At 50.8% G+C, this 19095-nt stretch overlaps 1 protein-coding gene across 15 annotated transcripts in view; it reads right to left on the reverse strand.

Moving 5' to 3' along the window:
* The window catches only part of LOC117584232 (nesprin-1), a 112730-nt gene that overhangs the window by 71202 nt on the left and 22433 nt on the right, over positions 1-19095 (reverse strand). For 13 of the 15 annotated variants that reach the window (XM_034273024.1, XM_034273023.1, XM_034273022.1 and 10 more), the window contains exons 4-9: positions 18428-18594; positions 18094-18370; positions 15426-18032; positions 1929-15089; positions 1272-1586; positions 63-1205 (exon numbers count right to left, since the gene is read on the reverse strand). In XM_034273024.1, coding sequence (XP_034128915.1) covers positions 63-1205; positions 1272-1586; positions 1929-15089; positions 15426-18032; positions 18094-18370; positions 18428-18594 — 17670 coding nt within the window. The remainder of the gene's footprint in view (positions 1-62; positions 1206-1271; positions 1587-1928; positions 15090-15425; positions 18033-18093; positions 18371-18427; positions 18595-19095) is intronic. The other 2 variants (XM_034273029.1, XM_034273028.1) reach the window with 1 other exon arrangement.

The raw sequence follows: 19095 nt of genomic DNA on the forward strand, positions 1-19095 counted from the left end.
AGAGAAACTAACAAAAAACTACAAAAAACAAACATCAAATCAGAATGTATCCAAATTCCTACCTGATCCAGCAGATCTTCAAGCTTTGCGCGCACAATCAATTCACGTTCGGGTATGGCCTGCATGGCAGTCTCCAGCGGAGAGCTGGGACGACTAATCGAGGCAGTGGCCGCTTCGCAGGCCTGCACGGCGGCTGCTAGGCGTGCCTTTTCGTTGTTCAACTTGTGCTGCATTTCCTGGGCGCATCTGAGTTGATTTTGGGCCAGTTCCAGGCTGGTCGCTGGGGCATCCAGTTCGGTTTGAATGATCGGCTCGTAGGTCTCCAGATTGCGCATGATGCTGTCGAGTGTGTCCTCGTATTCTTGGAATTTGGCCAGTGATTCGAGCAGGCGATTCTTGATCTGCACCGAGGTCTGCAGCAGGGAGTTGTAGCTGTCCTGAATGTTTTTCAACTGTGACTCAACCGTGGGACGGATGGCTGGCGTGTTGGATTCATAGCGTTTGATCTGCGCCTGACCCTTGGCATTGAGGTCATCCAGATTGGTTTGATACTTCTGGATCTCGGACAGCAATGCCTCGTGCTGTTTGATCTGCTCCTGGGTTTGTTCACGGTTCGAGATAAACAGCGAATTGTGGGCCATCAGCTGGAAGGAGATCTGCAGCAGCCACTTCTCCACATCCTGCAAACTCTGATGGTACGCATTGTAGTCGATCATCTCCTGCTCGAGGGCCTTAATGTGCGACGAGCAATCGTTCTTCAACTTATCGCAACGTGACTGCAAACGGTTGACGGCATCTACTTCTGTGCCCAAGTCTCTGGCCTCCGACTGCAGCTGCTCGAGATCGTTGCCCTTCTGCTTCAGCTCATTGCCCAGCGTCTTGTAGCGCTCCAGCAGTGTCTTCATTTCGCTCAGCTCTCCCTTAGTCTCCGGCGCCGCCTTCAGCGTCTTCTCGGTCTCGCTTAGCCACTTGTCGATTCTGTCCTTGTTGGCAGCAAAGTCGCTCCAACGGTTCTGGGCTTGCTTGAGGTCGCTCAACTTCTGCTTGACATCCAGACCCAAAGCATCCAAATCCTCGCGCACTTTGGTCATCAGTTCGCGCAGTTTTTCCTGCTTGTCCTCGGGCGTGATGTTGGAGGCCTTTGAGTAGGCATCCTGAACCAAGGCCAACAAATGCTGACCCTCGGGCAGACGGGCGGCCAGCGACTGTTGGGAGAAAGGGAAGCGTTTTTCGATTGAAGATTATTATTAATAGTTATTATTATTACTCACATTAACTGTGTCCAATTTCTGTGCAATAATGGAGGCATCACCGTCGGTGCCGCAATCGTTGAGCACTTGCTGGGCCTTCTCTATCCAACCATCCATTTCCTTCTTGTAGTTGAGGAACTCTGTGTGATCCGACAGATTCTTCTCGATCTTGGCCACCAGACCCTGGGCAGAAGTCAAGAGTTTTGTGTAATTGGCCTGCGTTTCGATGGTTTGATCGCGTATCCTTGTGCAGGCACTCTGCTCCATCAAGAGCTCACAATTATCATTTAAATCCTCGACATTGTCCTTCTCGGCCAGCACTTCCTCTAGTAATTTCTGTGGGCAAAATCAAAGTTTTAGTTATTCCAATCGAAAATAAAGTGAAAAGCACATAAAGCATATATTAGGCATTTGACAATTAGTCTGTGTAAATGATTAAGAGGCTGCAAGAGTGAGACAAAGTGATTAGCTGAAAGATTAGCAATACTTGATTAGTGGTTTAGTCTATGGATTAATTTTGATTGATACAACATTTTTGTTGGCTCTACTTTTGGGTGCACGCGAGCATACATTTAATTTTTAGTACTATTAGAGGAGCGAGAGCGTGCGACAGTTGCGTTTTATATTTTGAGACTTTGCTTTTGACAGCCGTGAGAAGACGTGAAGACTTCCTCTTACCTTGGCATTGACCAAATCTTCGGTGGTTTTGTTATCGGATTCCTGGGATTTGGTAACGCGCTTGCCCATCGTCTCGATCCACAGATTGATTTTGTTGAACTTCTGCAGGAAGGTCTGCCATGCATTGAGGCAGGTCTCCAGACTGTTGCGCGCATCACGCGACATTGCCTGGAGGGTCTCCCATTCGGCATTCAAGTGTTTGATCTCCTGGGCCACATTATCCTGACCCTCACGGCCGCTGGTGGCAATGACCGCACGACTGAGCTCCTCGCAGGCATCCAGCAGGGATTTACCCTCCAGAGAGGTGGCCTGTATGTCACCCAAACGATTGAGACGACTCTCCACCTGATCCTTTTCGCCATGACAGTCGGCGCACTGCTCGACATCAATGCGAGTGCGACGCAGCCAATCCTGCAGCTCGTTGTAGGCCTGCTTGTACTTATCGTGGCTGTTCACCTGGTTCTCCAGAGACTCTATGATCTTGTTGACCTCCGCCTGAAGATACTCAAATTTGCTGAGACCCGGTTGGAAGTCGTTGGCATCCAGGCTATTGTCCTCACGCAAGCGCAGATTGATTTTCTCCACAATGTCATTGTGACCATTGATATCCCGCTGGATGACTCGGAATTTCTCCAGGGCAGCGCGTTTCTCGCTCAAGTCATTGAGATACTCATCGCTGGCTTTGACACTGGGCTCTGCCTCGTCCAGCCACTCGACAAGGATCTTGTACAGCTTGAAGATCTCCTCCAGCTGGGCCATACGATTGGCCAACTTCTGGCGCACATCGTTGAGATCCACCAGCAGCTTGTCAAAGTCCTGCTTGAGTGCCTCGGTGTCCTCTTGGATCTTGGCTGCACCATTCTGTTCCGTGTTCATGATGACCTTCTCCTTAAGTTCCATCAGATACCTCAGCTTGTTCTGACCCGTCTCGAAGCCCTGACGGAGATTCTTGACGGTATTCAGTTTGATTTGTACCTCATTCAGCGTGCTGGGTATGTGCTCGCAGTCGGCTAGCTTCTCGCGTGTGTTCTCGATCCACGACTGGCACTCCTCGTAGAGCGAATGATGTTGCTGATGCTCCTGGTAGTGCATCTCCAGGCGGCGCATCACCTCCTTGGCCAGGGTCAGCAGCGCATTATATTTCGTCGTCAGCTGCATGATGGCATTGCTGATGCGCGTATCGGAGCAGGTCTCCAGCAGCACCTGGGCCTTCATGTTCAAATGATCGAGGGTTTTCTGCCAATCGAAGAGGGTCTGCAAGTGTCCCTGGAACTGTTCGAGGACGACCTTCTTTTGCGTAAGGCTGTCCTGCAGCTTGTTGTACGACTGCACCAGAGCCTCCGTTTTGCTTAGCCATTCGAGCGCTTCCGTGTATTGATCCTGGTAGTCCGACCACTTGACAATGCCCACCTCCAGGTAGTCCTTGGCCTTGTTCAAGGCCTCGACGTACGCATCGAATTCCTCTTGCAGTAGCGCCACCTCTTGCTCAATGATCTCACAATCCTCGGGCTCCGCACTGCGGCAGGCAATCTCCCCCTGCTCCAGGGCATTCTTTAGCTTCTGGGCACCTTCGGGCACCTCGCCCTGCAGGATCTTCAGCTGGTGGGTCTTCTCGGCGAGCGCCTGCTTATCGCCTGTCGGCTCGGAGCACTTGCTAAGACGCTCCTTGGCATTGCGCAGCCATGTGGCAAAGTCATTGCCGGCATCGATCAGCGACTGATAACTCTCGATTGTTGTCTTCTGCTTCTCATACAGATCCTTGGCCTGCTTTGTGAGATTCTCGTACTTGTCGGAGATCTCTGTAGCTGGGGCACCTTGCTGCAGGTCCGAGGCCTTGGAAGCCACTGACTGGATCATCGGTTCAAAGGACACAATATCCTGGACAATGTTGTTGGTCTGTCGCAAATTTGCCTTGCGCTCACTCAGGCCACTGCTGAGACCTGGTTGTCCACGCTTCGATTTGACAACCTTTTGCTCGCAGGCTTGCTGGAGCTTCGCCTCCCTGTCGGTGATCCATTGCTGCAGCTGTGTGTAGCTGGAGCTGTAGTCCGCCCACTGCAGCAGATTCGTCTCCAGCTGGACCTTGGCATTGGACATTTTCTTCACCAGCCGATCCCATTCCGTTTGCAGTTCCTTCATTTCGCTGTTGATCGCATCCCTGCCATCCGAACGCGTATTCCGTATAATTTTTTCACCATTATTGATGGCTGTGTGCACCAGATTCTGACCCACTTCGCGGTTACGTATGAGGTCCTGAATCTGTTCGAGACGTCGCTGCAGCGCCTCCTTGGAGCCAGCACCATCGCCGGCCGATTGAATGGCCGTCTTGGCATGTGCAATCCAGTCCTTGGCCGAACGCATATTGCAATCGTATTCGCGATGCTGATCTCGATTTGTTTCCACCTTCTTCAGCACATCCTTGGCCAGATTTACCTGCACCTGATAGACAGAGCTCAGGTGACGCAGTTGATTGTTCACATAGGTATCCAGATGGGACTTGAGAAGACTGGCAGCCGAAGCATTGAAACGATCAATGTCTTCCTTGCCCTTCTCCAGTCTGCCCATCACCTCCTTCATGTCTGCCACCTGTTTTTCCTTATCCTTCAGATTGGGACACAGATTGAGCTTGTGATTCTTGACTAGAATATCAATCTGTTGCAGCCACTCCATGAGGCGCTCGTACTCCTCTTTGTAGGCACGCCACTGCACCATGGTGACCTCCAGGTTCTCCTTCTGCTGATTGATTTCACGGAACAGACTCTCAAAGCTGTCGCGCAGGGCGCGTATATCATTCCTGATGATCTCCTGTCCCTGCGTGGAGGTACTCGCAAGCACCACCTCTCCCGTGTGCACCAGATGCTCGACCAGCAGCTCGCCCTGGGCCTGTTTATTGAGCAGCGCCTCTGTGGCCTGGACAGCATTCTCAATGGCCAGTTTATCGCTGAGGCTACTCTGCTTGAGCGCAGGGAACTTCTCCCTGGCACGACCTATCCAGCTAACCAAATCATCGTAGGCCTCCTTGAACAAACGATGATCCCTGTACTGATCCTGGCGATCCGACAACAACTTCTGTGTCTTGCCAAACAGCTCATCAAAGTTGTCCAACACTTTCTGAGCCTGATAGGCGGCCTGACTCTGCTGCCCGCTGGCAATCATTTCCTTGGCTTGAATCTTCAATGCATCCACGTCGATCTTCTCCACGCGCACCTTTTCCTCCGTGGACTTTACGCGGTCCAGCTGCGCTCGCTTCTCGGTCATTGTCGTTTGATTTTCCAGCAATTCCTTCAGGAGAGCCTCTAGCCATTCATTGAACTTGCGCACATTCTGCACTTGATCGAGGAAGCCCGACCATTGGGTTATCGAGTCATCCAGATTCGATTTCACATCCATTATGCGCAAGGCAATGCCAGACCATAGATCCTGCAGATCGGTGAGATCTCTGTTTATGGCCTCATGTCCCCCAGGCGCTGTATTGGCCAGCACGTGCTGGGCCTGCTCTAGGATCTTCAAGACACGCGCAGAGCCCTCGTCCTTGAGCAGGATGACATCCTGAATGGTAGCCAATTTCTTGTCCAACTCTTTTTGGCTCATGGACGACATGTCCGAGCAGTAGTCGAGCTTCTCCTTGATGTCGTTGATCCAGGAGGTGCAATCGTTGATCGAATTATCAAAGTCTTCGTGCGTGGAGACATATTGCTGCCAGCGATTGTTCAGTTCTTTGACCTTGTGGAAGATCTGCTGATATTTCGTGACCAATTCGGGACCCGCAGAGCGGTGGCCCTTTACCAGCGTCTGTGCCTTCTCTGTGACATTATCCACCTCCAATTCCTTGGCCCTCACATCCCCTTGGAGTGTCTTCAGAGCATCCAGCTGTGTGCGCTTCTTGGGCAGATCCTCCTTTAGATCAATGGCATGGAGATTGTTGTCGGTATCCCGTATCCACGCGAGACACTGATCCCGCAACTGTTCGTACTCCGACCAGTGCTGGAGACGCGATTCAATTCCTTCGATGGTCGACTCAATAGCCGCCAGGAGACCCTCCCATTCCTGTTGCGTTGTATCGATCTGTGACTTGATGTTTACTTGTCCCACATCCACGGTGCCGGGAATGACCTTCTCGCCCAAAGCACGCACTTGATCCACTCGCGGGAACTCATCGGCCAGACTGGCCTTCAGGTTCTTCAAGCGATCCAGATTCGTGTGCAGGGAGATCTGTTCGAGGTCCAAATCTCCCCAATAGTGCACCGTATTGAGGGTGGCATCAATAAACTCCTGGGCATCCATCACCGCCTTTGAGTACTGCTGATGGGCACTAACAATACCCTCGTAACGCTCCACAAAGGATTGGCCGCGCTTCTGTAGCTTTCCAAAGCGTTCGGCAATATCCTTGAGGATCCCATCAACATGCTCCGTTTTCTCTGGCAAATTTTCGGCAATCTCTTGCAGATTTCCCAGCTCCACTTGATGGTTGTTAATGTCATTGAGTATATCCCTGTAGGTCTGTAGTTTAGTGCGCTTTTCATCGAGCGTGGTCTTCAGTTCGAGTTCCGCGGGCAAAGCGCTCTCTGTCTCCTCCAGCCATGACTTCAGGCTGTCGGCAATCTCATCGAACCCTGACCATTTGGCAATTTTATCCTGGATCTTCCTGGCCGTAATGGCAATGTTGTCGAAGAGCTGATCGAATGTCAGATCATCCAACTGGCTGCGAATGGCCTCGCGACCCTCCGTGGCCGTTGAGCCATAACATTTTTCACCCAGCTCCACAGTGCTGTTCAGCAGCTGCGTGGCCGTGGGCTGTTGCGCCAGCAGTTCCTGGATGACCATTTGTTTCTTGAGCAGGTCATCGCGGGATCCAACGGTAGACAAGTCACAGCAGTCGTCGTAGCGTCCTTGGGCCTGGGCCAACCAATTCGCACACTGTTTGTATTTATCATTGAAATGTCCATGATCCTGGACAGCTTGCTCGCACTTTTTCAGGATCTCCTTGGCTGTAGCTTGAATGGACTGGAATCGTGAGGATACCTGCTGCACATTCACAGCAATCCTCGTCTCGCCGGAACTCTGCACCAGCTCTGAGGTATCGTCCTTCATCTTGTCAAAGTCGGATTCGTTTTGACGCAAGCTCTGAGTTAAAGATTGGAAGCGTGTCAGTTGCTCCTCCTTCTCATCGAATGAGTTCTTGAGGTTGTAATTCTTGAGTGCATTTTCAGCCTCTCCCAACCAATTGATGAGACGATCCAAGTTGATCTCGTAATCGTTCCACTGCTGCAGTCGGTTCTCCAGGCCACTCTTGACATCACTCAGGGACGCGCCAAACTTTTCAAAATCTGCATGTAGATTGCCCAAATCCCTGGCCATGGCCTCCTTGGATCGTGGCGGTATATTCGTGGCATTTGCCTGAATGTGTTCCTCCAGAGATTGCAGCTTGGCCACACCCTCTGGCAGAGCGTCCTGAATCTCATTGATCTTCTGGAGACGCGCCTGCAGTGCCGCCTTGTTGCCGGAGTAATCAGAGTAGCCAGTGAGACGATCCCAGAGATTCTTCTGGTAGTCCTGTTGCGCCTTTTGCAGTTCACTAAACTGTTGGTAAACCTCAAAGGCCGCATCCAGATCGGAGACCAGCTGGGCACACTGCTGTCCCACCTGCTCGTAGCGTTTGTTCACCACGGTCACCGCATGAGCTATTTCATCGGCATTGGGTGGGGCAGAGCTTCCCAGCAGGGCAGCTGCCTTTTCGTTAACAGCCTCCACGATGCGTTTGTGTGAGTTGATGTCCTGATTGGTGGCCTTGTACTTGTACAGCTTGGAGCGTATCTCCTGTGCACTGGTCCATGTCGAAGGGTTCTCATTGCTTAGCAGCTTTTCCACTTGATCCAACCAGTTGACAGTTTGATTGAGAATATCCTGATAGCTGGACAGTTGGACGGTCTGGGCCTCTTGGCGTTTCTCCAGATTGCGTATTCCCTCGTCCAGTTTATCCCAACGATCGCGTATATCACGCAAATCCTTACGGATCTTCTCTCTGCCCTGTGTCGATGTCTCTGGCAAAGCCTTTTCTCCAGCCGCATTCAAAGCACCAAAGAGACTCTCGGCCTGCTCCTTTTCGGATAAGAGAACCTGCAATATGTTATGCTCCTGTTCATCATTGAGTAGCACCTTCTCCATTTGCTTTTCAATCGGCTGCAGCCACAGATCAACCTCATTATACTTGTCCTGATAGAACTGATGATCATCCACGAGATTCGACCAACGATTGACCACTTCCTTGCTCAGCACCTGCAGCAGTTGATAACGATTCGTGATCTGTGTGGTCAGCGTTTTCAAGCGATCTGCCCCGCAGTTGTTGAGCAGCGAATGGGCGGCATCGCCAAAGGCATCAATCTCACGTTCTTTCTGGATAATCAATTCGCGTTGGATCTTGTATTTCTCCAACTGTTCAACTTTTTCGTGCAGCGTCGACTGGAGCTGTTGCTCACGGAATACGGCTTCGGCATTGCGGCACCATTTGGTCAGATCCTCGAGGGTCTTCTCAAACTTATCCCACTGTACGAGAACATCCTTTTGTTTGCCCTCAATGCCCTCGATGTCGTCAAAGTGGGACTTCAAAGTGGTCTCCAGTTCATCGATTTCCTTGTCCAACACTTCGTTACCTTTGTCCGAGGTTGTGGGCTTCACTTTGTCGAATTGCTCGCGTATGTCGCTGATCAGTTTCATGGCTTGAGGTTTGTTCTGCGCCAGTTGTCCCAGGGTTTCGATCTTACGCTTAATGTCCGCCTTCTCGCCATAGGCATCGTCACATTCCAAGAGCTTGGCCTTCTCATTTGATATCCATGTCTTGGCCGAGGACAGACCATTGTTTAGATCGTTATGCCGCTGCACACAGTCCTCCAGATTATGCAGGATCACATCAGACTTTTGGACAATGTTCTGAAACAATTCCTTAATCGAATGCAGGTAGATGTTCAAGGAGTTATCCTTGATTTGATCAATCAGTAGCTGTGCCTTGTCGCACACATTATCCACGAGGACATTGTGTGTGGTTATCTCTTGATGCAACAACTTATGATTCTGCAACTGGGCGCGCTTCTCCTGCAACGTGGTCTTTGGCTCCGTGTGGCTCTGCATGGCCTTGTCCACATCCTTCAACCATTTCGTCAACTGATCCTGGGCAATGCTGAATTCGTTAAACTGCAACAGACATTGATCAATCTTTTGGGTGGCCGCATTCAAATCGTCCGTGTAATTATCCCACAGAGTGCGCAGAGAGCGTAACTGTTGGCGTATAATCTCACGACCCTCGGGACTGGTGTGTCCGTACAGCTTCTCCCCACGATCGATGAGACCCTCAAACAGAGTGGAGTCGGAAATGCGTTTATCTGACATCTCGCGGAGTTTATTCTGCTGTTCCTGGAGCACACTCTGATCGCCAGTGATTTCATTGGCCTTCGACAAATCATTCACCGAAGACTGCAAGCTCTCCTTGAACGCTTCGAAATCCTGATCGAAACTCTTGTGATCCTTCACGTAGTTCGTGTACTTTGCTATCGATTCCTTGCACAGATTTTTGAGCGTCTGATAGCGCGTGTTCAAGCGCGAGAGTTTTAGATTCAAATCGGTTTCACCTTCGATTTCACGACCCTGATCCATCAGCTCATTGATGGCCGTGCCACGACGTTCAATGTCCTTCGATATGTCCTGCAGTTGCTTAAGATGTGCACTCTTTGCATCCGCAGTGCTCTTAAGGTTCTGGTTCTTGACGACACCCTCCACGTTCTTCATCCAGTTGTCCAGATCTTCGATAATCGAATCGAATTCATCCCATTTCGAGCAGAGTTGCTTGAGTTTCACCAACGAATCCTCACACAAAACCATAAATTCCTCCCACGCATGCTTTGGCTCCTCAAAACCCTTCAGCAGCGCTGGATGTCCGTTGGGATGTGTCTGTTTTAATACAGTTTCTAGTAGTTTGTGGCACGTCTCAAATATGGCATCTCCTTCGGGTTTGTGCTTCAAAAGATTCTCAACAACGGACAGCTTCTCTTCGGCTCCCTCCTTCTCGAACGTGGTCTCATTGAGTATGTCTATGGCATCCGATTTGATGGTGTTCAGCCAGTCCTGAGCCTTCTCCAGCACCTGATCGTAGGCCTCATGTTTGGTCACTTGATTGGACACGATCCCAATGCGATCGGAGATCTTCTTGGACAACGTATTGTACTCCTGGATGGACTCGTCCGTCTTTCTTTCGGACTCATCATCGCACAAGGTGACCGCCTTGTCGTGCAGCTGCTTCAAGGCATTCTTGTGCAGCGTAATGTCCTGTAGTTGCGATTTATAGTTCTGCAGGGCTGCCTTTTTGGTGGCCAAAGTGGGATAGAGTTCATCGACAGCTGTAACCTTTGCCCGCGACTCATTCAGATAGTGCGACACTTGGGTGTAGCTCTCCTCGATGGATGTCTTTTGTATGAGCACACCCTCAACCTGTTGCAGCAACGCATTCGCCTCATCGCGCAGATAGTCGAACTTTTCCCTCATTTGTCGGAGGTCCGCGCGTATACGTTCACGATTCTCAGGCGACACAACGGGGTACAAGTTTTCACCTATATCCACAGCATTATTCAACAATATCTGCCCGTTGTCCAGTGTCTTGATGTAGTTTTTGATTGTCTGCAGCTGTTGGGCTGTGGCTGAGGAGGATCCGGGCGAGCCCATGCGTGCCAGTTCTTGGAATTCAATCTTGGCATCGCTCTGCCATTCATTAAAGTCCTTCGAAGCCTTGGCAAAGTTGGTGTTGGATAATTGTGCGCTGCGTATTTTGTCAATGTATCCATTGAGACTCTTGCTGACAGCCTGATAACGCTGCACGAGGTGCTGCACAAATTGTCCAATCCTTGCCTCGGGATTCTTCTCAATCAATTGCTGCGAAGTCTGCTCTAACGCTTGGATAATTGGCTCATGGGCCAGGACATCCTGCTGTAGTATGGCCAGCTCCTGCAGTTTCTGTGGCACTTCGGGAAGATTCACTTGACTGCTGGTCTCCGCTTTGACGCGTCCCTCCACATCACGCAACCAATTTGATATTTGCTCGTTCGATTGCTCGTACTGCGACCACAGATCCACATTCTCATCGAGTATGCTCTTGATCTGATCAAAGCTATCCTGCAGGGCCTTCATATCGTTGTCCAGCAGCTGTGCATCCTTGGTGAGTTCCTGTAGATTCTGTGGCGACTCCACAGCCTTCAACATCTCCAGGGATTTCAAGGTCTCTGCATGTCTGGCCTTGCACTCGTCAATGCTCTTGCTGACCTCCTGCAGCGAGGATTTCTTGACATCCAGATTGTATTTATCGCTCGACGATTCTGGCTGACACCAAGCCACCTTTTCGCGTTGCGTGGCAATGATGCGCTTCAGCATGCCCACCCTATCCGCATGGAACTTCTTGAGGAACTGCAGCAGCGAGCTCTCAATCTTCTTGGCATACAAATCCACACCTTCATAGCGCTTTTGCACATTGTTTAGTTCTTTCGGGATGATGGACTCACTGAATGTGGGATAAAGGTTGCGCAGTTCGTCCACCTTCTGCTTGATGTTGTCAATCTCGTTGCCACTTTCATCTAGATCTTTGCGCAACGCACGACATTGGAGCAGACGCTCCATGATTTTGTTATTATCGCCCGACATGTCATCGCACTTAATGAGTTGTTCGCGCAGCTTGCTGACCTGTTCGCCTGCCACCTTTGAGCGCCTGCGCAGCTCTTGTTCCTGATCATTAAACGATGTGGTAATGGCACTCAAACGTTCGGCATTGTCGGACACCTCTGCAAACTGCTCATCCAACAATTGATTGAGGGCCCGCAGAGCGGGTATATCTCCACCCAAATCCTTGGTTTTCTCTGCAATTGTATCCTTCAGAGCCTGATAGGAAGGCAATTCCGTGCGGTATTTGGTGAGACGCATTGGCGCAAACTCAATTTCAATGGAATTATCTGCCGCATCGCACAGACCTTGATTGGTTTCGTTTAACCATGGCAGCAGATCCTTTTTGGCATCTTCGATTTGTGACCAAATAACCGCTTCCGTTTCATAGACATGAGCATTCTTGGCCGTCTTATCGTGCAGGTCCTGATACGTCTGTTTGGCGACCATCACCTCCTGTGGCACCTCCTGGGGTATGGGTTCGCCAATTGCACTGAATAGTTTTCCCACATTATTGCCACGTCTCTCGAGTTCATCGAGACTTAGCTTGGATTTCCTCAGCTGTTCCAGGGTCTTCCTTGTCTTCTCGGAGGCCTGTTGCAGCTCCGTTTCGTCGCGTGGCTGCTGGGGTATGGCATTAAACAGATCTTCGGCTTTCTTGAGCTCCTTGGAGAACTTATCCTTCGATTCAGCATACTCCCTCAGGGCCTGACTAATCAGATTGTATTTCTGTATGCGTTCGGCTATTTCATTCTGCAGCGAATCATAGTTCTTGTCCATCACCAAGAGACTCTCCTGGATGGCCGGCATGCTGGAAATGTCCTCGCGCATCAGCAGCGAACCCTCATCATGGATGCGATTCTTGAGATCCGCCTGATACTTGAGTGCCTCATTGAGTGCCACCAAATCGGCAATGATCTGATCAATATTATTGAGTGTTGGCTGCTGTCGGAGTATCGCCTGCAGCTTGTCGCGATTCTCCTGCAGCGACTGACCGAAATTGTGCTCCAACGCATGGAATTTATCCTTGCGCACAGTCATCTGCTGCAGCTGTTGCTGTTGGTTCTGCGAACGCAGCTTTAGATTTTCCAATTTGTTCTCCACATCGTTGACAATTTGTGTGGCAATCAGTGGACGACGCGACAGGGCATCACGCAGCTGGATGGCAGGATTCTCATCAATTTCCTTGGCCTGACCCTTCCAGTAGCTTATGCCTTGACCCAAAGAATCAATCTCTTGGATAACCTTGCCCAGCTCTTCCGCAGCGGGACCCTCGGGCTTGTCCAACTGATGCTTCAAGTAATTCAAATGGGATTCCGTATCGTTCTTCCAACCCAAAAGCTCTGTCCACTTCTCCAGGGCAGCCTTCTTCTGCAGCATATTTGTCTCCAAGTTCTGATAATTAACAACCAGAGCGGTGTAGGCATCATTCAAGGCATTCGTTTCCTCTGGTGTGGCACCCAAAGCCAGTTGTTTGACCTCATCGTAGATGGCATTGAAGCTGGGCTTCTTGTCCGCATGCTCCTGCATCAGAGCATGGATCACATGCAGACTCGTCTCCACACGCTCCGGATTGATTTCCTCGACCTGTGTAACCTGATTCCTCAACTGTTCCATCCAATTGGAGAAGTTCACGAGCTTCGCGTTAAAGTCCTGCCTTGAGATAATGGCATCGGAGACCTCGTTGATGTTGCCCCTCGTGGCCTCCGATAACTTCTGCAGTTTGCCCTTCATTTGGTTGACGCGATCCTTCAGAGCAGCGGCACCCTCGGGCGCCAAATGCAGACTGATCTGATCGGCATTCTGTCCCAAGGCCACCAGCTTGGCCTGCTGCTGCGAGATCTCATTGTTGAAGGACTTCAGTTTGACCAACTCCTTCTCCAGTTTGTCAATGTGCGGCGTGTTCAGCACAGCCGGACGCTTGGCCATCTGCTGCTCGCCCTGGCCAATCCAGTCCTCCAGCTTGCCGGCATCGGCATCGAAGGACTTCCAATTGCCAACCAACTTTTCGAGCTTGGCGCTCGCCTGCTTGGCATTCTCGTGGACGGCGGACCAGCGGGAGTGCATGGCATCCAGTTCGTCGGGCGCATTCGTTTTACACAACATTTTATGACTGATGTTCGAGATGCCATGGAGCTTGTCCAATTGCTCCTGGCATTGTGATTCAAATTGTTGGGCATTCTGTTGCATGGCAACGGCTTCTTCAAGGGTCTGGGGTTTAGAAACTACATTATTTACCTTCACTTCGCTTTGCTCCACCGCGGGCTTGATCTGCTGTAGGCCGGCCTGGAATTGCTGCCAATTGAGGAGATCCTCCTGCACGGCCTGTGCCTGATGGTCCACATTGCGATTGATCGCACTGAGCACCTCCTGCAGCTTGGAGATTTCACCCTTTAGACGCTTCGCTTCGGCAATGTTGCCCTCTTTCGGTGCCAGCTCGGAGGCATCGGCAGCCAGTAGATCTAGCTGCTTCATGCGGTCTCCTAGCACGCGCTTGAAGCTCTGCACCTTGACCACACGCTCTTCGGGTGTGAGGTCCTCGGACTGCAGCGCTTCGATGTTCTTGGGCGCCACCTTGTTGGCCCATTCCTGCAGCTCAGCGAGACGCGTCTTGTAGTTGTTCCACTTGGCACTGTAGTCCTCTAGATAGCCAACGCGATCCTTGACATGCTCCATCGTATTGAAGAACATCTTCTCCACTTCGGTGACCTCCTTCTCCAGCAAGGGACGCTTGTCGGCGGCAGCCAGCGGCGCCAGCTCGGACTTGAGGGCATGCAGCTTGGGCAGCAGCTGATGCGAGGCCTGCTGCAGCTGCACATTTAGATCGCGCTTCGACTTCAGATCCTGACTAACATTCTTCGGATCCGTCTGCAGCGGCGTCAGGGAACGCAGCTCCGTTTCGGCTGTCTGCAGCATGGAGAAGATGTCGTTCTTCTGGTCAACAAAGTCACTCCACACCGCCTGGGTGCCCTTGAGTGCCTGCAGCTTGTCGGAGGTCTGTGTGTAGGCCTGGTTCCAACCTGTTTCGAGACTCTTAACCTCGGCATTGACAAATGCCGGGGCGTGCAAGTCCTTGCTGAGATCACGGCCACGCTGCAGCATCGACATGATGTGCGGCCGCTGATGATCTAGCTGATTGATGGCATACTGCTGCTCTTCAATCAAACGATTCACACGCTCCAGACTGTCCGGCGCTGGAATATTGGCTGTCTGATCCTTGACCTTGCTCAACAGGCACACCACCTCGTGCACCTCGCGGCGGTAGGTGTAGCATTTGGAGAACACCTCCGTCTTGACCATTGTGATCTCAATGGTCGGTATGAGGTTCTTGTAGCGTGCAATCAGATCTTCCAGTTTCTTTTGCTCCATGTTGGCCTCATCTTCGGTGGCATAGCTGAGCAGCGAGTCCAAGGTTTTCACCAGCCACTTCATGTCTTCACGCTTGTTGTCTGCATCCTGGCAGATTCGCTGTTGAAAGAAGAAAATAAATGTTATGAGTAAGGGAATCATTGATTGTTTTACTAGTTCCAACGAGGCACATGCGCCAAATGATGTTGATTCAAAGATAATGAACCATTTGCTAATGGAGGAGCAGTACGGCAAGTACAAATTGTCCATAAGCGAAAGGCACTCGAATGCAAACATCATTGGCGAATGTAAATTTAACCCCGAATTGTATGTTTAAATGTCAAAAGCATGTCATAAATTACCACTAGCTCCCTTAACTTGAATGCAAGCATTATGGATAATGAGAAGATATTATGTTAAGGATGAAAGGAATGAAATTGCAAATGAAATTCTCACCTGAAACACGACCTTCTCCTTTTCAAATTCCTCCATGGTATTCACTTCATTGACAATATTCTTGAGGCTCTGATCGACTGTGTTCATCCATTGTATCATCTCATTGAACTTCTGATGGTAGCCCTGCCATTGGGCGGGGATCTGCTGCAGTGTCTGTCGCATGTCCGCCAGTTTGTTGGACATCGCGTGCCACTGGGCCTGCGCATTGTCGTAGGCCTGATCCAGCGAGATGTCGCCGGGCTGCTGCTGTCGGTGTGCCTGGGCCAAGCGTTGCATATTCTGCAGGCAACGCTCTAGCCTCGGCACCACATCCTGTTGCACCAAAAACTGCTGATTGCGCTGCAGTATGGAGTCCACATCTTCGTTGCGATTGAGTGCCTGCTGCTCGAGCTGCAATTCCTTCTCCACATCCTTGAGCGACTGATAGAACGCATTCTCATCCAAACGGAACTCCAGCTTCAGCAGATGGAGCGGTGCCTGTGACAGGACATTCTTCCAGCGCGACTGCAGCTGTTCGACGCTCTGCACCACCGCTGGCTGCTCCTGGGCGGGCAAGGTGGTCAGCAATTGCTGAGCGGATTGCACAAGGTCGTTCATCCAGCGATCATTGACCTGCTCAAAGAAATATTTCTGTGTCTCGATGGTGGTCTTCGATTCGATGTGCTTCTCCACAAGCATGGACTCGGCCTGGGTGAGCCACTCGCTCACGACACGTTCGTTATCCTTGAAGTTACTCCAGCCACCAGCGGCAGCATCCAGACGCTGCTCCCATTGTTGGGCATTCTGGATCACATAGTTGAAGCGTTCGTTCAGTTGCTGCATTTGCTGTGTGCCGGGCGCCGTGTCGATCTTGTCATCGGCTGCCACGGCCTTTAGTAGATTCTGGAACACCTTGTTCTTGCTCTCCAGCATGGAGCGATAGTAAACGGTGCGCGAGAAATATGTCTTGTGTTTGTGCAGCTGCTCGTTGATCGAATCCCGTCCGCCCGTGAGGTTGTGCGTGCTCAGCAGTTGCTCGGCCTCGCTTAGCCACTGATGGATCTCCTTTTGGCCAGCCTCCAGCGATTCCTGTTGAATCTGCAGTTGATGGAAAAGATGCAGCTTGGCCGGCAGCTGTGCGCGTATTCGCACCAGCGATTCCTTCTCCTGCTTCAGGAGCTTCATCATCTTGTCTACTTCATCGCGCGACAAGTCTTGGATGAGGCCCTGGAAGTTGCGACTAATTGTCTTGAACAGCTCTTCGTTGTCATCGATCTCGCTGGCTAGCTGTTGCAGCTGCTGGCCATACTGGCGGATCTGCTCACTGTTGCCGAGCACCTGACGCTGATCGAGTACACTTTCGGCGCCACGCAGCCAGCGGGACAGCTGCTCAATGCCTGACTTGTACTCCTGGCGGGAGCGTATGATGTCGCCCGCGTGCATGTACTGCTTGGTGTTGGCAAACAGACGCTCAAAGCGCTCGGCCAGTGTGCCATGACGCTGGCGTAGCTGCTGGGCAATGGGCTCCTCGCAGGAGGCAATCAGATAGTTGGCCGAGTTGGCCAAGGCATCAAACTTGTCCTTCCACACGGGTATATCCTGGAAGAACTCCAGACGATCGTCTTCGCTTTGATTGACCTTCTGTTCGGCTAGGAGCAGCCATTCCTCACAGCTGGGTGCCAGCTGGTTCCAGCTACGCCAACAGTTGACCACCTCCTCGAGTGAGTTCTGGCAGCACTTCAGCTCCATGGAGACACGCTTCCAGCGCTCCTCCGTCTCGTACATGAAGCGATCAATCTCGTTGATGTCTTTGCGTGGCACATTGCCGTCGCGCTTGTACTCCTCCACGACCTGTTGCATGTCCACGAAGGCCTTCTGGAACTCCTGGAAGATCTTGTTGCGCGACACAAAGTTCTTGTACTGCTCCAGCTGTTGGGCCACCTTCTCCTCGTGCCCATACTTGCCGGTCCATCCGCGCATCTTGTTCTCCACGAGATTGAGGAACGCAATCAGGCAGCACTTGTGCTCCAAGAACTTCAAACGGATGCGCCGTTCAGCGGCCTTGGGTCCCACCTCTTGCAGGCGACGCTCCATGTTCCGCAGCTGCTCCAGCGGCACCTGCTGGGCCAAGGGCGAACGTTTGGCATTATCGAACATGGCCAGAATGCGCGGCAGATCGGCAAAGAAGAGCTTATGCTCCTCCAGCTTTCTACTAATCACAGCCGCCGTCTCCTCATTCATGGCATTGGGTATATCATTGTCCATTAGTAGTTTTTCGGCCTCGGCCAGCCATTTGCCCACAATGCCGAACTCGCCAGGCAGCTCGGCATCCAATAGCCAGAGCCAGTACATCATCTGGTACTGGAGGCGCTGCCACAGCTCATTGATTTGATTCCACGATTGATGTGAGACCTGCAGGAAACCGCTTTGGCTCTCAATCAATTGCTTTAGTCGGTTATATGCCGACAAGTGTGCATCGACCTCGGAACGTGCCAGCAAATATTCACTAAAATCACGCGGAAAAGAGCTCTGCATGACCATGGGCTCATACTCGGTGGTCTTCTCCACCAAGAAGCGACGCAGCTCGTCCGCCTCTTGCTGGACATGCGACTGATCGCGTGAGGCACCCTGAAGGAAAGACAAATATTAGACAGATATTCTCCAGGAAGGCAATGCCGAATGTTCCTACCTTTGGTTCGGGATACTTGTGCAAGAATTGTGCCACATATGTCATGATGCTCTTCTCATCTGGCTTGGGTACATCCACATCCTCAGCGTCCAATATTTTGGCAATGCCCAACTTGCTTTCGGCCACATCGAAAGCTGTCTCCAAACGCTGACGGTTGCTGGCCTTCTTTAGCTCTGCTAAATTAACCAAATTCGCTTTAATGGCATCGATCAGGGCTAGGAAAGCGACGCCATCTCTCCAGCTGGCGCCGAAATCTTTCACCTCCACGCCACTGTCTCTGTGAGGGTATAATAATTAGCATTTCATTTTATATCCCTGATTATTCTCTACTCACTTTGGCAAGGCATTTGTCACCCAATTGAGTAGCGTTTTTCTGGCTCCCTGCTTCCATTTCTCAGCTTTAAGGTCGCCATGCTTTTGATTGCCAACACTGTCGAGGGAGCTAACCGAACCACCAATACCATGACCCAAATATTCTAGGTTGCGGCTGTTCTCCTCGATCTGTGGGAATGATTTAGGACATTAATAAGTGAATGAGTAACATTAAATGCTGTGATATGTGGGGGGTTGTTTAATGGTTAAACTTAAGATATGAGAGTGCCTCAAAAGATACGATGGCTACCAACTAAAAATAAGGGGGAAACCTCTACCAAAAATATATGAGGGTATGCACAAAAGACTCACAATAACAAGAAATAACATTTAGATCAGCGATGGGCAAACTACAAGAGAAATACATCTTTCTTTTATAAGAGTTGAGAGCTAAGTTTGTGCCCACCGCTGATGAAGACAGAGACGACAGATTGACAGCAAAATTGGACCTACCTGTGGCGCATAATTTATAACTACAACTAAGTTTTTCCGCCTCTTTTTACGAAGCTTGTGTGTGTAGGGTTTTTTTTAAATAGTATAATAGTAATATAAGAAAAAGAAGGATTTCATTGGGTTAATTTACGTTGACAAAAGTATTTGTTTGTGTATCATTAAGTGGGTGAAGTGTTC

This window comes from Drosophila guanche, unplaced genomic scaffold (assembly GCF_900245975.1).
Source record: "Drosophila guanche unplaced genomic scaffold, DGUA_6, whole genome shotgun sequence".
NCBI lineage: Eukaryota > Metazoa > Arthropoda > Insecta > Diptera > Drosophilidae > Drosophila > Drosophila guanche.